General features: G+C 36.1%; 1 protein-coding gene and 2 pseudogenes across 1 annotated transcript in view; 2 read left to right on the top strand and 1 right to left on the bottom strand.

Annotated features, from left to right (window-relative positions):
• Positions 1 to 5,795: 5,795 nt before the first annotated feature.
• Positions 5,796 to 6,678, top strand: LOC148915650 (uncharacterized; annotated as a pseudogene).
• A 3,857-nt stretch (positions 6,679 to 10,535) lies between these two features.
• LOC103337213 (uncharacterized) lies at positions 10,536 to 14,356 on the top strand (annotated as a pseudogene).
• Positions 14,357 to 17,437: 3,081 nt separating this feature from the next.
• Positions 17,438 to 17,764, bottom strand: part of LOC148915651 (protein transport protein SEC16B homolog) — a 5,437-nt gene continuing 5,110 nt past the window's right edge. Inside the window, exon 8 of the mRNA XM_089041970.1 lies at positions 17,438 to 17,612. Within this exon, the coding sequence (XP_088898096.1) occupies positions 17,438 to 17,612 (175 nt within the window). The remainder of the gene's footprint in view (positions 17,613 to 17,764) is intronic.

Here is a 17,764-nt window from a genome sequence, read left to right on the forward strand (position 1 = left end):
AACAAACAAACAACAACCCAGCCATTTCTCCCACCCTCCCATCCACCATCCCTATACCCAAATCCTTCCTCATACCACCCCACCACCAGCCATATCCACCTACACCCCCATCCACCATCCAAATCTTCTCCACCATCGCCAAGAATGTCTTTCAGCGACCTGTACACAATCCCAGGTTGCTTGTGACACCCAAACATGATGTCACACTTGCCAGTAGGACCGCACATCATTAAAATCAGTGTGACTTTCAAAGTAACATAAAATTGATAAATAAGTCACTCCAAAGCTACCTTGGAAGAGGGATGCATGAGGCCCAACTTGCTCTTTATGTTCTTATGTTTACAAGAAAATTTTCATCATCTCATAAGAGCAACTCCACCCATTTGTCCCACATGGCAAGCAGGGGAGCTAGCTATTATTCACGTAAATAGGGCGCCTGCAAATCGTAATTTTGTGTTTACTCCGCTCTTGCTAAGGCTAAGCATTATTCATTTTTTTGTTTTATTCACAACTTTTTACCTCAATAATTAATTTTCGGATAAGATTTACGGGTTCCTACGTGTCAAGACTATTCATAATCGGATAAAATTTCTGGATAAGATTTTTGGGTTCAAATTTTGGATGAATTTCAAAATTCAAATTTCAGATAAATTTTGGGTTCAAATTTCGAATGAATTTCAAAATTCAAATTTCGCATAAATTTGGGTTCAAATTTCGATAAGATTTTCATTCAATCAAATCGCCACGTGGCATCTCTATCTTGCCAAATTTTTCTATAAAACCAGAGTTCCTACCTCACCTCTCACACCACATCTTTCAATATTTTCATTTCTTAGAGTTTAGAATTCATACTCCATTCATTCTCAAGGAAGAATATAGGAGACTTGGAGAGGCAAGAGAGAGAAAGAAAGGAGAGAAACCGTAGAGTCGATAAAATCAATGAGTTGCAGAGGTAAGTCGATGAACAAGTTCTCAGCAAAGGACAATGGAAGAGGAAGAGAACCAGGTCGCCGCCGTGGTTCACAAGTCGGCCGTCACGGAATGTGGACAGACATAGGCATTCTCTGGTAAGAATTTTGGAAGATTATTTTATCCCAACTGCTATGTATTCTGATGTTGATTTTCGAAGGTGATTTAGAATGCAACCCCATTTGTTCAATAAAGTCATGCATGATATTTGCAATTATGATGCATACTTTGTTCAAAAGTGTGATGCTACTGGGGTTTTGGGCCTTCTTCCGAGTAAAAGCTTACAGTAATGTTGGCGTATGGAGTATCTGCTGATCAGGTGGATGAGGTTGCTCGAATGGGGAAGTCCACTACGTTGGAGGCTTTGGTAAGATTTTGTGATGCAGTTGAAAATCTGTACACTAGGGACTACCTGCGTAGACCTACCCTGAGACCTCCAACGGCTTCTATAAAAGTCGAAGCTCGAGGATTTCCAGGAATGATTGGTAGCATCGACTGCATGCATTGGCAATGGAAGAATTGCCCAACTGCCTGGCAAGGTGATTACGGAAATAGAAAAGGCACAAAAAGTATCATCCTGGAAGCCGTTGCTGGCTTTGACACATGGGTTTGGCATGCTTTCTTGGAGTTGCCGGAGCCCAAAATGACCTCAACGTCCTGGGTCAATCTCCGGTCTTCAACGATGTTTTGAGCGGCCAAGGCCCCAATATTACCTATCAAGTCAACAATACAGTCTACCAGATGGAGTATTATCTAGCTGACGGTATCTACCCAAGGTGGACCACATTTGTCAAATCCATTCCGAATCCCCGATCCCATAAGCAAAAATTATTTGCTACTTATCAAGAAGGATACAGGAAAGATGTCGAAAGGTGTTTTGGCATCCTTCAAGCTCGATGGTTGATTGTTCGAGGTGCGGCCCGTATGTTTGATGAGGAGATCCTCCGAAGCATTATGATGACTTGCATCATCCTCCATAATATGATTGTGGAGGATGAGTACGATTATGATGCTGGAGAGGTCTATGAACCAGATCCAATGGACACGCCCTTGACTCGTATTTATGAAAGGCCCATGGGGCCAAATGGAGAACCGTTTAAGCCGGAACCGTTGGTGAGGGACGATCGATGATGACCCGGATGATAGATCGATATACAGAGATGCAATCTTCGTATATTCATGAAAGCCGTCAACTTGACTTGATAAAGCATATATGGATGGTGAAAGGGAATGAAGATGAATGATGGAGCATAGATGCTTTGGTTATGTTTTATTTACTTATGGTTTGGTTGTGTTGTTTACTATTGCTTATGGTTTGGTCGTGTTGTTTTTTTATTTATTATTGTGCCTTGTTTGTAGTTTTTGTTTTAATTTTAATTATGTTTTGTTTGATGTATAGAATATGTTGAATACAATTGTCTTTTATTGAATGCTTTGTTTATTAAATAAAGAAATCCAATACAAGTCATTAAGAATTACTACTACTAAAATAAAATACATGAAGTACACCAACTTTAATAGAAAACATGAAAAATAAAAATACATAAAAGGTATGCCAACTAATTTAATGGTTTTGATCATTTAACCAATCCGTGTTGCTAGGCCCATCATCCTGGAAAAGTCTTTTTCATAACATCCCTTCGTTCTAGCTTCCAATATTGTTTTGTATCAGGGGACATATGACTTGTATCCATCGCCATAGTTTCCCGATCCGTCTTCTTCATATCTTTTTTGCGCAAATACTCCTTTTCTCGTGCACACTCGGCTTGAATTGCCACCTCCATATCTTGGCGCTCTGCCCATTTCAATCTTATGGCGCTTTGCCTTGCAATTTCCTCCAAAACTTTGAATTATGATTGCTTGAATTAGGGTGGTTATGTCTGCAATCACATTTTACTCAAACCGCAAACCGACCGACTATTTGCGGTTTGGTGATTTTTGAAATCGAAACCGACCTGCGCGCATTCAAGTTCTCAAGCATTCACAAAAATATAAATGCACAACCTAAATAAATAAATACACAACCTCAATTTCTCAAACATATATAAATTCACAATCTCATCAACTTCTCAAGCATTCACAACCTAAGAAAATTAAAGTTACAATTTCAAGCATTCCAATTAAAGTTAAACTTCTCAAGCATTCCAATTCCAAATCTTTTAAAGTTATAAACCAAAAGGAAAATGCAAAGCAAAATGAATTAAAGTTACAATAAAAAAAGAAAAATTCAATTCAAAGTTAATTAAAGTTACAAACTAAAAGGAAAATGCAATGCACCAATGTTACAAACTAAAGTTATAAACTCAAGTGTTGGTGGTGAGTGGATTTGAAGAACCCCTCAACAGTTGTTTGAGCACCAATGTTATTTACAAATAAAACAACATAGTGTAGTACATTTTATTATAAGAAGAAACATAAATAACATTAGTATAAATAAACTAATTACTTACAAGTTGTCATATGTTCCATTTCCTTGTAAAATTCAACTTCATCATCCGTGTGGCTATTTTTGCGTTTATGCGGTAACCGCAAGTTTTGAAAATCAAATACCGCAACCGCAATCGCAAATGCGGTTCGGTTCTTAATACCGCAAATGCGGTTCGCTTACCGCGATTGCATTTCATTAAGTGTAAATTGTTTGGTTTTTGCGTTTTTCAGTTTTTCGGTTTAAAATGCCACACCCTAGCTTGAATTACCCGCTTTCTTTGCCTTCGCAGCCTTTCGGTCAATGGGCCCCGGTTCCTTTTGGATGGGTGAGTCTTCACCATAGGAAATCGAGAGGTGAATCCGATGTCGTTGCATCACGAGAGGCGTCTCTTAACACAACGCCCTGGAACCCGTGGGAATAATTATGAAGCGTTTACATAATATTTCACCACCTCCCAACATTCATGATGGGTGAAACTTTTTGCCACCCGATTGCACCGAACCACATCTGTGCTTGGAAATACAATAAATATTTAAAATATATTGGATATGCAAGTAACAAAATAAAAATAATGGAAATGCAATTAACCTTACAAATAAATTGGAAGTGCAAGAAATATGAAGAAACAATTGGAAATGCAATAAATATTAACAACATATTGAAAATGCAAGAAATATGAAGAAACAATTGAAAATGCAAGAAATATTAATAACATATTGAAAATGCAAGAAATATTAACAAAATATTTGAAATGCAAGAAATATTAACAAAATATTGAAAATGCAATAAATATTAACAACATAAATATATTAGGACATTAAACTTAATAAAACAAAAATTACAAAAAACTTACCTCGTTAGTACAATTTTCCCCACTTCTATACAAGTTCATCGCTTTTGTCAAGGCATCTCTCCATTTTGCCATCTCTTTGTTGAGAAGTTTCCACCTACTCGACAATGCCATTTCCGTACGAGGCTAGTCCAGAATTTTTTCGCAAAATTCAGCATGAATTTTTTTCCACATATGGAAAAATTTCATCTCATTGCCTGTCACGGGACAATGACAAAGTCGGAGCCAAGCCTCACACAAAGAAATATCTTCCATGGTGCTCCACGCCCATCCGGTTTCAATAGAAGAAGCCATAAAAATAAGAAATAAAATTACAAGGTGAAAGAGATGAAAATGTTGAGTGAAGAGTGAAGAAAATGTTGAGTGAAGAGTGAAGAAAATATTGAGTGAAGAGGGAAAAAAATGTTGAGGAATTGTAGAAGTAGAATAAAATGTATGAGAATTGGTGTTGAAAGTGAAGGGTATTTATAGGTATTTATAGGAAAAAAAATCAGAATTTTTTAGTATTTTTTTTTTTAAATTTCGATTTTTTTTCATAATTTTATTGTCGGAAAATCACACCGTGGATGAAGCCGGAATCAAATCGAACGCTGGGGTGTGCCACTGTTGGGGCCAGCCGGGTTGGTGGGTCCCACACCCCCGGCCCGGTCAGTCTACTGAACGCAAATTTTTTTCCCTAGCCTCGAAATGGGCTCATGGATGGAGAGGCTCTAACGATCAAGCTAAAGTATACAATTTGAAGCATTAAAATATAAACGAATATGTTTTTCTATTTTATAGACTACATCGGTATATTCTTATATTTAGATAAACACTTTCATGAAATTTTGGGAATAACATTATTTTGTTATCTTTGACCAATAATGTTATAACACAAATAATAACATTTCCAGTGATGTAGCATTATTAGCTGGAAATAGCTTATTGCAACTAAGGTTTTTCTTATATTTTTAGATCATTCTCCAGTCACCCAAACCAAAAATAGAAAATGAAAAGATTTTCTTGTCATATAATCCCTGATTCTAGTGCAATTGTGCGCCTTCCAAACTGCCAAATTTCACTCATCCAAACCACCTGTAAACCCCTTATCTATATTTTCTTAATATGGTCCCACCTTATGAATTCACTTTTGGCCTCGTAAGGCCATCTCCAAGTTTGGGCGATATCCTCAGATGTAGCCCAAAATCCCCAAAAGTCATCTTCAAGAGTGGGCTATATAAAGGCCTAAAAAAAAAAAGGAAGGATGGCTACATGAAGGGCTAATTCCTACAAATCAAGCCACATGTGCCCCTTTAACCAGCTTGGGCTAAATAATTCGATGGGCTCAGCTGCTTTTTTATATATTTATTTCTTGTATCAAATAGGCCATTGGTGGCCATTGATTAAAAAACCGTTGCAAATCAAGGCTCTGGAGCAACCCAACAGCTAGCTGTTTTATTTTTCAATCCAAAAAATTGATTTTTTTAAATTCTCAAAAATTCCTAAATTTTTTGTATACATACCTACCTCATTCTTACAACATATTATCACTCCTCAATTTCATCATTTTACATAATTTCTCACATTCTCTTCATTCCTTTACAAACTATCCTTCATCTTTTTCCATTAAAAAAAATTATTTCCTCCCATTGTTAGAAAAAATGGCTGGTACTTCGAAGAAAGGCAGAAATTGGACTCGAAAGGAAGATTAAACTCTTTGCTTAAAAGTCTCCAAAGATAGTTTCAAGGGTACAAGCCAAACTTCTGACAGCGTTTAGACATGTGTTTCTCAAAAATACTAAGAGCTTTAAGAAGGCATCGCTCCGACGTCGAGAAACCATGAAAGTTGTAGCAGTCGGTGGAAGAAGCACATATTTCCGAGCATGAACAAATGGCATCAAGCTTTGAAAAAGGCTGAGAAGAGACATCTAAGCGGAGCCAATGTCTCCGACGAAGTAAATGTTTTTACTAGTTTTATTTTTAACTACATACTTTAATTATATTTTCTCGCAACGCCAAGTGTGGAGAAGTTCTATATGGAAGATGTCAAAAAAGCCTTTACACTTCATCATTGTTGGGAAATTTGTAAAGGTTGGGTGGCATTTCAAGATCCACTAGAAGAAATTTTGGTCCTACACAGGTGCGACCTGTTAATTTAGATGAAGATAAAGAACCATCTCCGATCACCACCGAAGATCCTTCTTCAGCTCAAACATCCATTCCTAGGCCTATAGGATGAAACAAGGCAAGAAGAATGAAAGAAAAGGTCAAGGAAAGGGAGGATAAGGTCGTTTAGGAGGAAGAGAAGAAGCGGAGACATGAAGATATGGTCCAACAAAGGCAAGAAGAGATGGATGGGAACATGACTAGGGTCACCACCACAAACATGTCTCCAATGAGGAAGGAGTTTTCTTACTCGAAAAAGAGAGAAATTCGGGACCGACACAACTTACGGGAGTTGTTTCCGAATTCAACATCCAATTAATTGTTAAGTTGTTGTTTCTAAATTAGTGTTTAAGTTGTTGTTTTTAAATTAATGTTTAAGGTGTTATTTTTAAAATTAATATTTAAGTTGTTGATTTTAAATGAATTTTTAAGTTGTTTTGTTATAAATAGTAATTTAATTGAATTAACTGATAAATTCATATCATGTACTAAAACGTATTAAAATATTAAATTTAGCCTTTTATTATTGGAGACAATTAAAATGTAGCCTCACACTATTTCTTATAAAATAACTTTTTAGACGGCTAAATATACCCCTCCCCACCTGGAGATGGCCTAAGCATCATTACAACTTTGCCCATATGTTTTAACTAATCACACGAGTGCTGGTTGTCGGTGTAGTTCAATAACATAGGCCCGACCTTACAATATTCTGACTTTTTTTGGCAGTACACGTGGACAAATAACAAGAAAAGCCGCCGCGACCCGCGAACTTTATTTGAAGCTTGAGCATGACGTGATCGTACTTTGTCGCTTCGTAAGAGCCAAAGCGTAGAGATTGAGTACAGCTAAGCTACTGCTGTCTCCATACGTGTTCTTCTAGATGTTTCTTCATGATTATCATCCCACTCTGGGCTCAGTGACAGACAACAAACTCACGCTTCCTCATTCTAAAATACAAATAAAATATGTAACAAAACAAATACAAATATTTCGGCATTTTTAAAAACTTTAAACAATTTTTTCACCTAAAAAAAAAAAAACTTTAAACAAAAAGGTATAATTGTATTTTCAATGATTAATATAAGATAGGCCAACAAATTTGGGCCTCATCTTTGGCCAAATTCAAAACAAAATTCAATTTCTATGTATTAAAACTAAAACATAAATACTGTTTGTCTCAAATACTAATTAGTAAAGATAATTATGTATAATACCTAATTTTTCTTAATTTTTTTATTCACATGGGGTCCATATCAGCGAAAAGACCAGTCATTCCAAGCCATGCATGTAGTTAATGGCTATGTTAACATTATGATTAACGGTAGGGATAATTTGTACAATTTTTAGGAATTTATGTATGAGTTTGTAAATGTCCAATAAATTGTGTATGAACTTGAAAAATATCTAATAATTTAGGGGCGTCTATGTAGTTAACCAAATAAATTATTTGTGTTGCCATCTCTATCTTTTACTACGAAAGAGTCTTTAACTGGATTTAAATTTTCAGTCCATGAATTCAAATAACAGTTATTGTCTACTCTGGTTCTTTAGGGGTTAAGTCTCTTGAATTTTTCCTCTAGTTCATGCTTACTTTATTTATTTTTCTTGTAAAAAAAAGTTAAAATTTCATAGAGACGAAACAACGGCCTAACTAATATTTTAAAATGCGTTTTCATAGCGCCTAGTGGTGTAGCACAAGAAAACTTCTTGTTTGCAATGCGCATGTGGTTCGCTGCCTTCCTTTAAAATGTACGCTATGTGAGCGACGCATACTATCATGTGCTACGTTACATTATTGCACCTAAGTGTGCGCAAAGGGAGGACAGGAGGATATCTAGCCAACCGGCGAAGGTTGAGAAAATCTCGATATTCGACATCGCAAACTCACGGACTTAGAAAGAGAATGAATCAATTAAGGAAGAAGGTTGGACATCCACGACACAAGTTGCAAACGGTAATGTTGTTGACGAGACAACACTGTGAAGAAGAAGACCTTGCGAAGAAGATGATATCATTGTGCCCTAAGACAATACGATGAGTTTTGTCGTTGGCCTCCTTTTAGTGAAAAGGAGAGTTTCTATGGGTCATGCTCTACTATATGAGCCATACCCAAAAGATTATATTTATATATAACTAGTAAAATCATTTAGGCCCTTTAATTCATTTCCAACAAATGTTAATATATTTTTTTATTACTTACTAATTTCTCCACATGCGCTTTCACGCATGCAAGAGACTTTTTTTTATAAAATTTTAAATTTATTTTAGAATTAAAAAAGATAATGGATTGTTGTGTTCCATAAAAATATGATCCATTATCTGATTTTTCTTTTAATTTTATTTTATTTAATAAGAAAAGGTGTGAATTTATCACATTATCCACATTTAATTTATCATTTCAATTCTTAATGTTTGCATTAATCAAAGACATTTTCTAGTATTTTGAATGTTTCACTATTTTCTGCATTTTGTTTAATATATATAGAGATAAATAAAGAATTACATTATGAATTTTTTATTTATAACTAAAATCACGGGTGGAGCTAGAATTTTATATTTGAGAGGACAAAACGTCAAACACAAAGTTTAGATATATGCATAACAACAATGCATTCCTCCACGAAAGCCCAAACCAAGAGGAAACCGCCTTCTTCCCACCCCAACCCAAACCAGAACCGCCCCAAACCCACACCAATCCGCCCCACTTGACCACCCTAGTCACACACCCACCGCACCCCACACACAACACCCCACCCACAAACTCAAACCTATACACTGCTTCAACTTGTCTGAGTCCTAAATTCAGTTTTAGGGTGGTGGGTTTTGAATGTTTTTTTTTTCTTCCCTAAATTCAATTCTGTGAACATGCTTTGGAGAGGGAATTTGTTTTTTTCACTTTGGGGGCTGTGCGGTGGGTACCGCCGTTCCAATCACCCAACTTTGGTGGTTCCAAATAATCGGAGAAATTACAAGCAATTACAGGCGGTTATCACTCATGGCCACATCCTCTTTCAGGGAGTAGTTTTTCTTTTTTGGTTTTCCTTTTTCCAAGTGTTTTATGCTTTCTGAATTTATTTTTCTTTCTGTTTTTGCTTGAGATTCTAGTTTTTTTTCTTCATTTTTGTTTGTGGTTTTAATTACTTCATATACTTGTTCTTGACTCTCCTATAGTGCATGTCATTTTATTTTCTGCTTGTTTGTTTTGTTTTGTTTTTTTTTTTTTTTTTTTTTTTGAGATTTAGTTTTGGCCATTTTTTATTTTTATTTCTTCTCTCTAATCGTTTTCATTTTGTTTAGCATTCTAACGAAATCTTCTTTTGTTTGTGGTGTTGGTTGCGAGGATCATTCATTTGTTCGTTAATCTTGAAGAACCATAACGGCCAGTGGCGAGAGGGGACTATGATTGGGGACCAGTGCAGTCACTGTCCCCCCCTGAAATTTTATTTTTAAAAAAAATAGTACTAGTATTACTATTAGGAGTCTGCCTATATGGATATGGGCCAAAGAAAGAAGATTTCAAAAAGAAGTTAAGTCATAGTGGCGTTTAAGTCAAAGTGGCGTGGTACAATAGATTTCAATGTGGGCCACTCAACTACCCTAAAATTATACACTACCCATTCCTAAAAGGATTAGAATTATTATTATTATATATTACCTTCTAGTGTAAATCAATAAACCTAAGCCTTTTTCCCTTTTCTTAGGTCAGAAACACAACCAAACCAGACCAGCCAGTTGCTTGTGAGTTTTTTTTCTTCTCAAATTCTAATTAAATTATCAAGTTTTATTTATTTATTTATTTACTTTTATTGATTTTAATGGGTCTTTCAATTTATGTATAGATTACCAAAGGGAAAAGGCTTTGGTTGGAGATATTTGGTAAATCACTATTCAACTCCACGTATGTATTTGTCTATCCCTTATAATTTTTCTTGCGTAGTATATAATTTTTATCCCTTTAATGCAATTGTGAACTTGTGGTGGTGAAATTTTAATTTTAATTTATAAATTTCTATATATATGATTCTCTATTGGTTTGATTAATATATTGCTTTGAATTGCTCAATTTGCTTTGGTTTATAAGTTTGAGAAGATGTTCATAATTGTTTCGATTTAAATTTAGTTCATATATGTGTTACAGCTATGGAAAGATTTTTCAAAAGAAAATCAAAGTCTAAGTTAGTGGAGTCATCACCTGCAAAGAGTCAAAAGAAAAATGAAAGTAGTCCAAACCAAACTACGGAAGTTAACTCGGAAAATCTACCATTTGATCCCGGATTACATAATCAAATATTGAGTTACCATCCAAATGTTCGAGACCAAATTCGAAGAGCTTATCTCCAAAAAGGTCCTTGTGAACCTCGAGGGCATAATTTTCCTTACAAAAATTTTGGAGCAAAACAAAGACGATTTAATCCTGGTTGGTTTAGTGAATTTCCTACTTGGTTAGAGTATAGCATAGAAAAAGATGATGCCTTTTGTCTATGTTGTTATCTCTTTAAACCTGATATTGGAGAGCAATCTCGTGGTGAATCTTTTGTTGGTGTTGGATTTTCGAATTGGAAGAAAAAAGATAGACTACAAATTCATGTTGGAGGACCGAATAGTGCCCACAATAAGGCTTGGAGAAGTTGTGAGGTCTTATTAAACCAAAAGCAGCATATTGAAACAATTCTCTCAAAACACTCAAACCAAGATCGAATTGATTATCGAACTCGTTTAGGTGCATCAGTTGGTGTCGGTAAGATACTTTTGCAACAAGGGCTTCCATTTCGTGGGCATGATGAATCTGAAAATTCAACCAATCAAGGGAATTTTCTTGCATTTTTACGATGGCTATGTCGTTTCAATGATGATAGTCGTTTCAATGATGATATAAAAGCTGTCACGCTATAAAATGCTCCTGAAAATATGAAGTTGACATCACCTGATATCCAGAAGAACATTTCAAGTGCTATTTCAACTGAAATTATCAATGCAATCATAAGGGATATTGCTGATTCATTATTTGCCATTCTTGTTGATGAATCGTGCGACATGTCTTCAAAGGAGCAGATGGCAATTGTGCTACGTTATGTGGATAAAGGTAAGGTAATTGAACGTTTTGTAGGTATTGTGCATGTTACAGATACTAAATCTTCTTCACTCAAGTTAGCCGTTGATGATTTTTTCGAGACATGGATTAAACATCTCTAGATTGCGAGGGCAGGGTTATGATGGCGCAAGTAATATGAGAGGTGAGTTTAGTGGTCTTAAAACACTCATTCTAAATGAGAATGACTCTTGCTTTTTATGTTCATTGTTTTGCTCATCAACTTCAGCTAGCTCTGGTAGCTGTGGCAAAGAAACATTCAGAAATTGCAGATTTATTTACTATGATTTCTAATGTGGTGAATGTTGTGGGTGCATCTGCTAAGCCCCGTGATATGCTGAGAGAAAAGCATGCTGATGCAATTTTTGAAGTACTCAATAATAATGAGCTCTTAAGTGGACAAGGCCTGAATCAAGAAACTAATCTTAAGCGGTCTAGTGATACACGATGGAGCTCTCATTATAATTGTTTAATCAGTTTGGAAAACATGTTCCCATCTGTGATAGATGTGCTTAAGATTGTAAGAACATATGGATCAGATTACGAATAAAAAATTTGAAGCAAAGGTTCTATTGACTTTTATGCAATCATTTAGCTTCATTTTTGGTCTACACTTGATGAAAAGAATTTTGGGAATCACAAACAACTTGTCTCAACATTACAAAAGAAAGATCAAGATATTGTGAATGCCATGGACTTGGTCAAAATATGTAAAGGAAGATTGCAAAGCATGAGAGATAATGGTTGGGATTCTTTACTTGATCAAGTTTTCTGTGGGGGTCTTTTTGTTCCAGCAGCCTGACGAATGGGCTTAGGCTGCCGTAAAGAAAACGAATAGAAATTCTCCAAGTATCTGAGTTCAGAAACCAAGCTCCTGAAAGAGTTTTTGAAAGGTTTGATGAAACCTTAGAAAAATATCCTCAGGTTCTTTTCACCAATAGCCAAATAAACATAATAATGGCTTAGCATGAGGAGCTTGTGGCATGGGAGCAAAACCATCATGAGTTTAGCATGAACAGAGAGAGATAAGTGTGAGTTTCTTACAGTGAACAAATGGTTAAAGTGGAACAGAGGAAGATTAGACAGATTTCTTTCCTAAGGGAAGAGGAAAACAAACGAAGGAGAGAATTGGGAGGCTTGAGTAAAATTCCCAATTTGTTTGACAAAGCGTGGTCAAGCCTTGGATGGGTTATTTTGCTAGGTAGAAGAAGCATGGAGGAATAGGGCTCGAAATTGCTGGGTTTTGGAAGCAAGAGAGGAAGCTTGCTCTTTGGATGTGGATTGAGTGAATTTCCAGTTGCTTGACAAAGTTTGGTCAAGCTCCAGATGGGTTAGGTTGTGGATGGTTTTCTGGGTAGATGAGGCTCTCTTTTATAGGCTTGAAGAACCCTAATTTCATCTAACTTTTCCTTCCCTTTTATCGTTTCTTCCTACTTGATCTAATTTGGTGAAATTCTCCTATCCAAGGAGCATGGGTAAGGAACCCTTTGTGGTTCCAAATTTGACGCAGTTGGACCTTCCCATAAGGGGGGAGGCGCCACCTGCTTTCTCTCATGGTTTTCAAGATGGAGCTTGCAGAGGAAAAAGAGATGGGAGGAGTTCTTTGTCCAATGGGTATTCGTCTCTCACACATGGATTTCCATTGGTTCCTTCCATGGTTCCTTGTTTGACCGTCTTGGAATCCTAGCAAGGATGGAGCACGATGCCAAATTTTTTATAAGGCTTTGGGTTGGGCTCAAGAAATGTTAGAGATATGGGCTTGAGTTTTAGGGCTCTCAAGCAGCCCAAAACTTCCATTTCTTGGTTCATCAATGGGCCTTATGAAAGCTTATTACCATCCATACCACAACCCACTCAAGCAAGCCCCGGGCATTTGCTTGGCTTGGGCCCACTTAAGCTTGTATCGTGGTTGGGTGTGAAATAATAATTTCATGCTTGGCATGGCATGTCAATCGTCGTGTTTTAATTTTATCGTCCTTGAATAGAGGCATGATGCTTGATGGGGTAATTAGCATGGGCTCGTAGAGTCAGTGCTTATTTCAACTCTTAGCGTGAGAGATTGCATATTTATTTGGCATGGCATGTGGTCATGGCTTGTGCAAGCATGAATGAGGAATTTTGCATGCTCCGAACCGAGTCTTTTTCTTAATAAGGCATTATGTTGGGCCAAGAATTTATTTGGGCCCAACCTTGGATTTTTGGGCCTCAACACTTTCTTTTGTGGCAAGTATCATATTGAAATTCCTAAAATGGATGATATTTTTTCTAGTGGAGGGAGACCAAAACGTAAAGCTCAACCGATCACAAACTTACATCGTTATCGTGTTGATTTATTCATTGATGTTATTGATATTCAGCTCCGAGAGTTAGATGATCGGTTCAATGAGAAGAATACTGAATTACTTCTTTGTATGGCATGCTTGAGTCCAAGTAATTCATTCTCTGCTTTTGATAAAGCATAGTTGATGCAACTTGCCCAATTTTATCCTAGTGATTTTTCTAAGCATGACCTCAAATTACTTGAAGAACAACTTGAGAATTACATTTGGGACGTGAGCTCTAACGATGAATTTACAGAATTGAAAGGGATTACTGATCTTGTGCAAAAGATGGTTAAGACAAAAAAAGATCAGATCTACCCTTTAGTGTACTTGCTTATGACACTGGCACTAATCCTATCTGTTGCGACCGCAAGTGTAGAGCTAGTATTTTCTGCTATGAATATTGTGAAGAATCGGTTACGCAATCGAATGGGGGATGAATGAATGATTGCTTGGTTGCATATATTGGGAAAGACATTTTTAATAGTATAGATGACGAGGTTGTTATGCTACAATTTCAAAATATGAAAACTCGTCGAGGACAATTATGATTATAATGAATAGACAATATGATTTTTGATGTTTTGATGTCGTGTGAGTTCGAAGTTTTTATTGTTTATATTTTGTGAAAGGCCCTCACATGAAATCCTTCGGGCCAATCGATAACGCCACCTTTTGTAGATAGTGTAGCAGTTACAAGCCATTTTTAAAAGTAGTTACGAATTGGTTGTGACATTGTAGTTGGTGCTCTTTCAATTTATCCCAATCACTGTAGTTGGTCTTACGACTCGTTCATTGTTTATTGGCCCAAGTTTTGCCTGTTGGTTGTTGTTGATGAGCAAGCTTCACAGTGGTACTTTTTTTCCTTGACTAGACTTTCCTCCATTTGGGAATTTTTTAAGGCAATGTTTTAACGAGGGCACTATTGCTCTATCATTGGGCTCCACTGATGTATTGTTTTGGGTAGTAGTCTTCTTTTTTCTTTTTCTTTATTTCCTTGTGATTAGTTCAGGAAGCGAATCTTTTTAAGGTTGCGCTCTTGTTCCTAGCTTTCACGTTGGTTTTCTTATGTTCTCATCCTCTCCACTGTACTCTTATGGAGTTCTAATAAAACATCTTTCCCAACAACAACAAAATAGCTTTTTTTGGACTATATTGAGTAAACTATTACCTACAAATGTACTAAATTGAAATGAGTGGTTTTCTTTCATAAATGTAGTATGATTTTACTACTATATTCATGTTGGAATACAATTTTGATAAGAATAATGCTACTCTTACCACATTCTCATACCAACTTATGTGACAAATGAGGTGGACAGCCACATCAATTAAAATTAATTTAACTTTTTTATTATTATTTATAGACACTTTTTAGTTGATGTGGTTGTCCACTTCATCTACCACATAAGGTGATATGAGAATGTGGTATACAAATGTGGTAAGAGTAGCACAAAGGTATTGATTTGTGGTGAGGGGGCCATAGGCTTAAGTATAGCAATTTTTCTTTGTATTTGTTACCACACCCAATATATATAGGCTTATTTGTTGAAATGCCCCTTGTGGTTTCCAAATAGTCTCAATTTGTCCCATGATGTTTTAAATAACTCAATCTCCCTCGTGAACTTCCATTATGTGACCAAGGTTGCCCCATTCGGTTAGTTTTCAGATAAAAATCGTTAAATCAGCTGAAGTGGTATGTATTTTGGTAAATTTAATTATTAAAAATTAAAAATTCAAATAAAAATTAAAAAATTGCTTGAAATTATTTAAAATGTTTAAAAATATATAAAATAATAATAAATTAAGAATAACTTTTGAACAATACCCAACAACTCCTCCCACCCCCAAGTTTGACGGTACTGTCAAATCCCTCATCTTCTCTCTCTTCCCATCGACTTCTCTCTCTCTCACTTCCATCCCCTTCCGCACTATGTCTCCCTCTCTTTCCCTGCAACTTAGATCTGGAGGAGAGAGTTACGCCAGAGAAATATCTCCCCCAAACTATACCATGTTCTTCCACATAACCGACACCAACCCAAAGTCCACTATTTCCAAAATTAACAAAACTCCCCAATAAATAACTCAATAAAATTAATTTGGGGGCCCAAGGCCACCCCTGGCCTTAACACAGCTTTGCCCCTGACTACAATATTTATATTCTCAAAAAGCTTACGCGACATGATAGCTTACATAATTTGCAACAAGATATAAAATATTGTCCCCAATATAACCATTTGTAAAATCCAGCAAATATGAGGTTTTATCACAAAAGGTAAATGTTATTAGTAGTGGAACCAATTATTATATGTTATATTTTATTTTATCAAGTTTCCAACCTATGACTTTACTCTTCAACCAAAACTCTATTTAAAAATGTTCCATTCTCTTGCCAAAAAGAATCTCTAATTGCCCTTTATATGCCATCTTAGGAATTTATTAAGGGTAACTATTTTCAAAATATATATTATTTTAATTAACTTATGCTTGTCGTAATTGTATTTTAGTTTTTAAAGATTTGTTGTATCCTATATCCTATATTGTATGATATCACGTATTGCGTATCTGTATCCGTATTTTATAGGAGCTAATTTTCACACAAGACACGAACATGCGAAAACTCACTATGTAGATCTAATTATAATACTAAAATACATTGTAAACTCAAGTGAGTGGTGAACTCTAATTATTCAAGTGTCGTTGGGGCTGTGCCGCGAAAAGGTACAATATAGATTCGAATTTTGCCATCATTTGAATGAAGCTTAGCTCAAGCTTTTATTGCATTATGCTAACATTTTGCTTAGTAGTTCAGTTTGAATATCTTTGATATGATCTCACTTTGAATACAAGTGATACTCTAAATTATAAGAGGGAGGGGTTTTCTCACACACACTACTAGTGTCATGGAACTCGAACATGAGACCATTGACCTACAAATCAATACCATTTTCTATTAGGTTGACCCTGTTGGCGATATGATCTCACTTTGAATTGAATAGAATTCATTTAACATACTGATGATATACTACAGGCTACCTCGAATGAAACAAATCATTAGAGAGCTATCTACACAGGTTGCTTGAAGCTCAGGCATTCGAAGCTGCAAGCAAAGCATGGAATTGGATACCCAGCCCAACATCGTTTCACCTTTTCTTTTCTTTCCTTTTCTTTTTTATTTATTTATGTTGTGTTCACCTTCTTCTGCTTGCTGTTCTCTCCTTGCGCATTTTTTATAAATTTCATGCACAATTGTTTGAAATTCAACAACTCCCTACACTGTAATGTTGTAATGGGCTGCCATTGTCTCTGTAGCAAAACTGTTTCTTCCTGTAATTGAGGCAAGAATAATTAGTTCAACTTCTTCCCCTTCCAAACTCATACCAATTAAACATTAATTGTTTATGTTCTAACAATTAAAGTTGGATTCTTTAAGGGCATGCTTTTGGTCTTTACCTATGTATAAGTCAAAAGAAGACAGGGATATAGTCATATCTAAAGGTGGTGGAGATGGAGATGGAGATGGCGATGTTGCCTCAAGTTCAGGAAAGACCAAAATTCTTCATCCACCCATTGAAAGCCATTGGCATCTCCCTCCTCAAGACAAACACAGGCCTTCATCTTCAATTTCAAACTTAGGCCTCAAGACAATGATCAAGTTCCGCGACTCGTTCAAGAAGCTTGGAGGGAGTAGCAGCAGCATCAGCAGCAATAAGAGCTTGAAAACGGTTCTCGGAGGAGTTCGTGATCCAAAGGATGAAAACGTTGTAGAGTGTTTCAGAGAACTGCTTTTCCTTGAGGGCCAGCTTCCTCCACAGCACAATGATTATCATACCCTTTTAAGGTAAGTTGATGGGAACATTATTTGACATCAAGTGTTTCCAAATTTTCTATTTCATTGATAATGCTTTCTTTCTTTCTTTCTGAGGTTTCATTTATAGGTTTTTAGAATGAGACTTTGA

The sequence above is a fragment of the Prunus mume genome, linkage group LG7 (assembly GCF_029339155.1).
Source record: "Prunus mume cultivar Tortuosa linkage group LG7, ASM2933915v1, whole genome shotgun sequence".
Lineage (NCBI taxonomy): Eukaryota > Viridiplantae > Streptophyta > Magnoliopsida > Rosales > Rosaceae > Prunus > Prunus mume.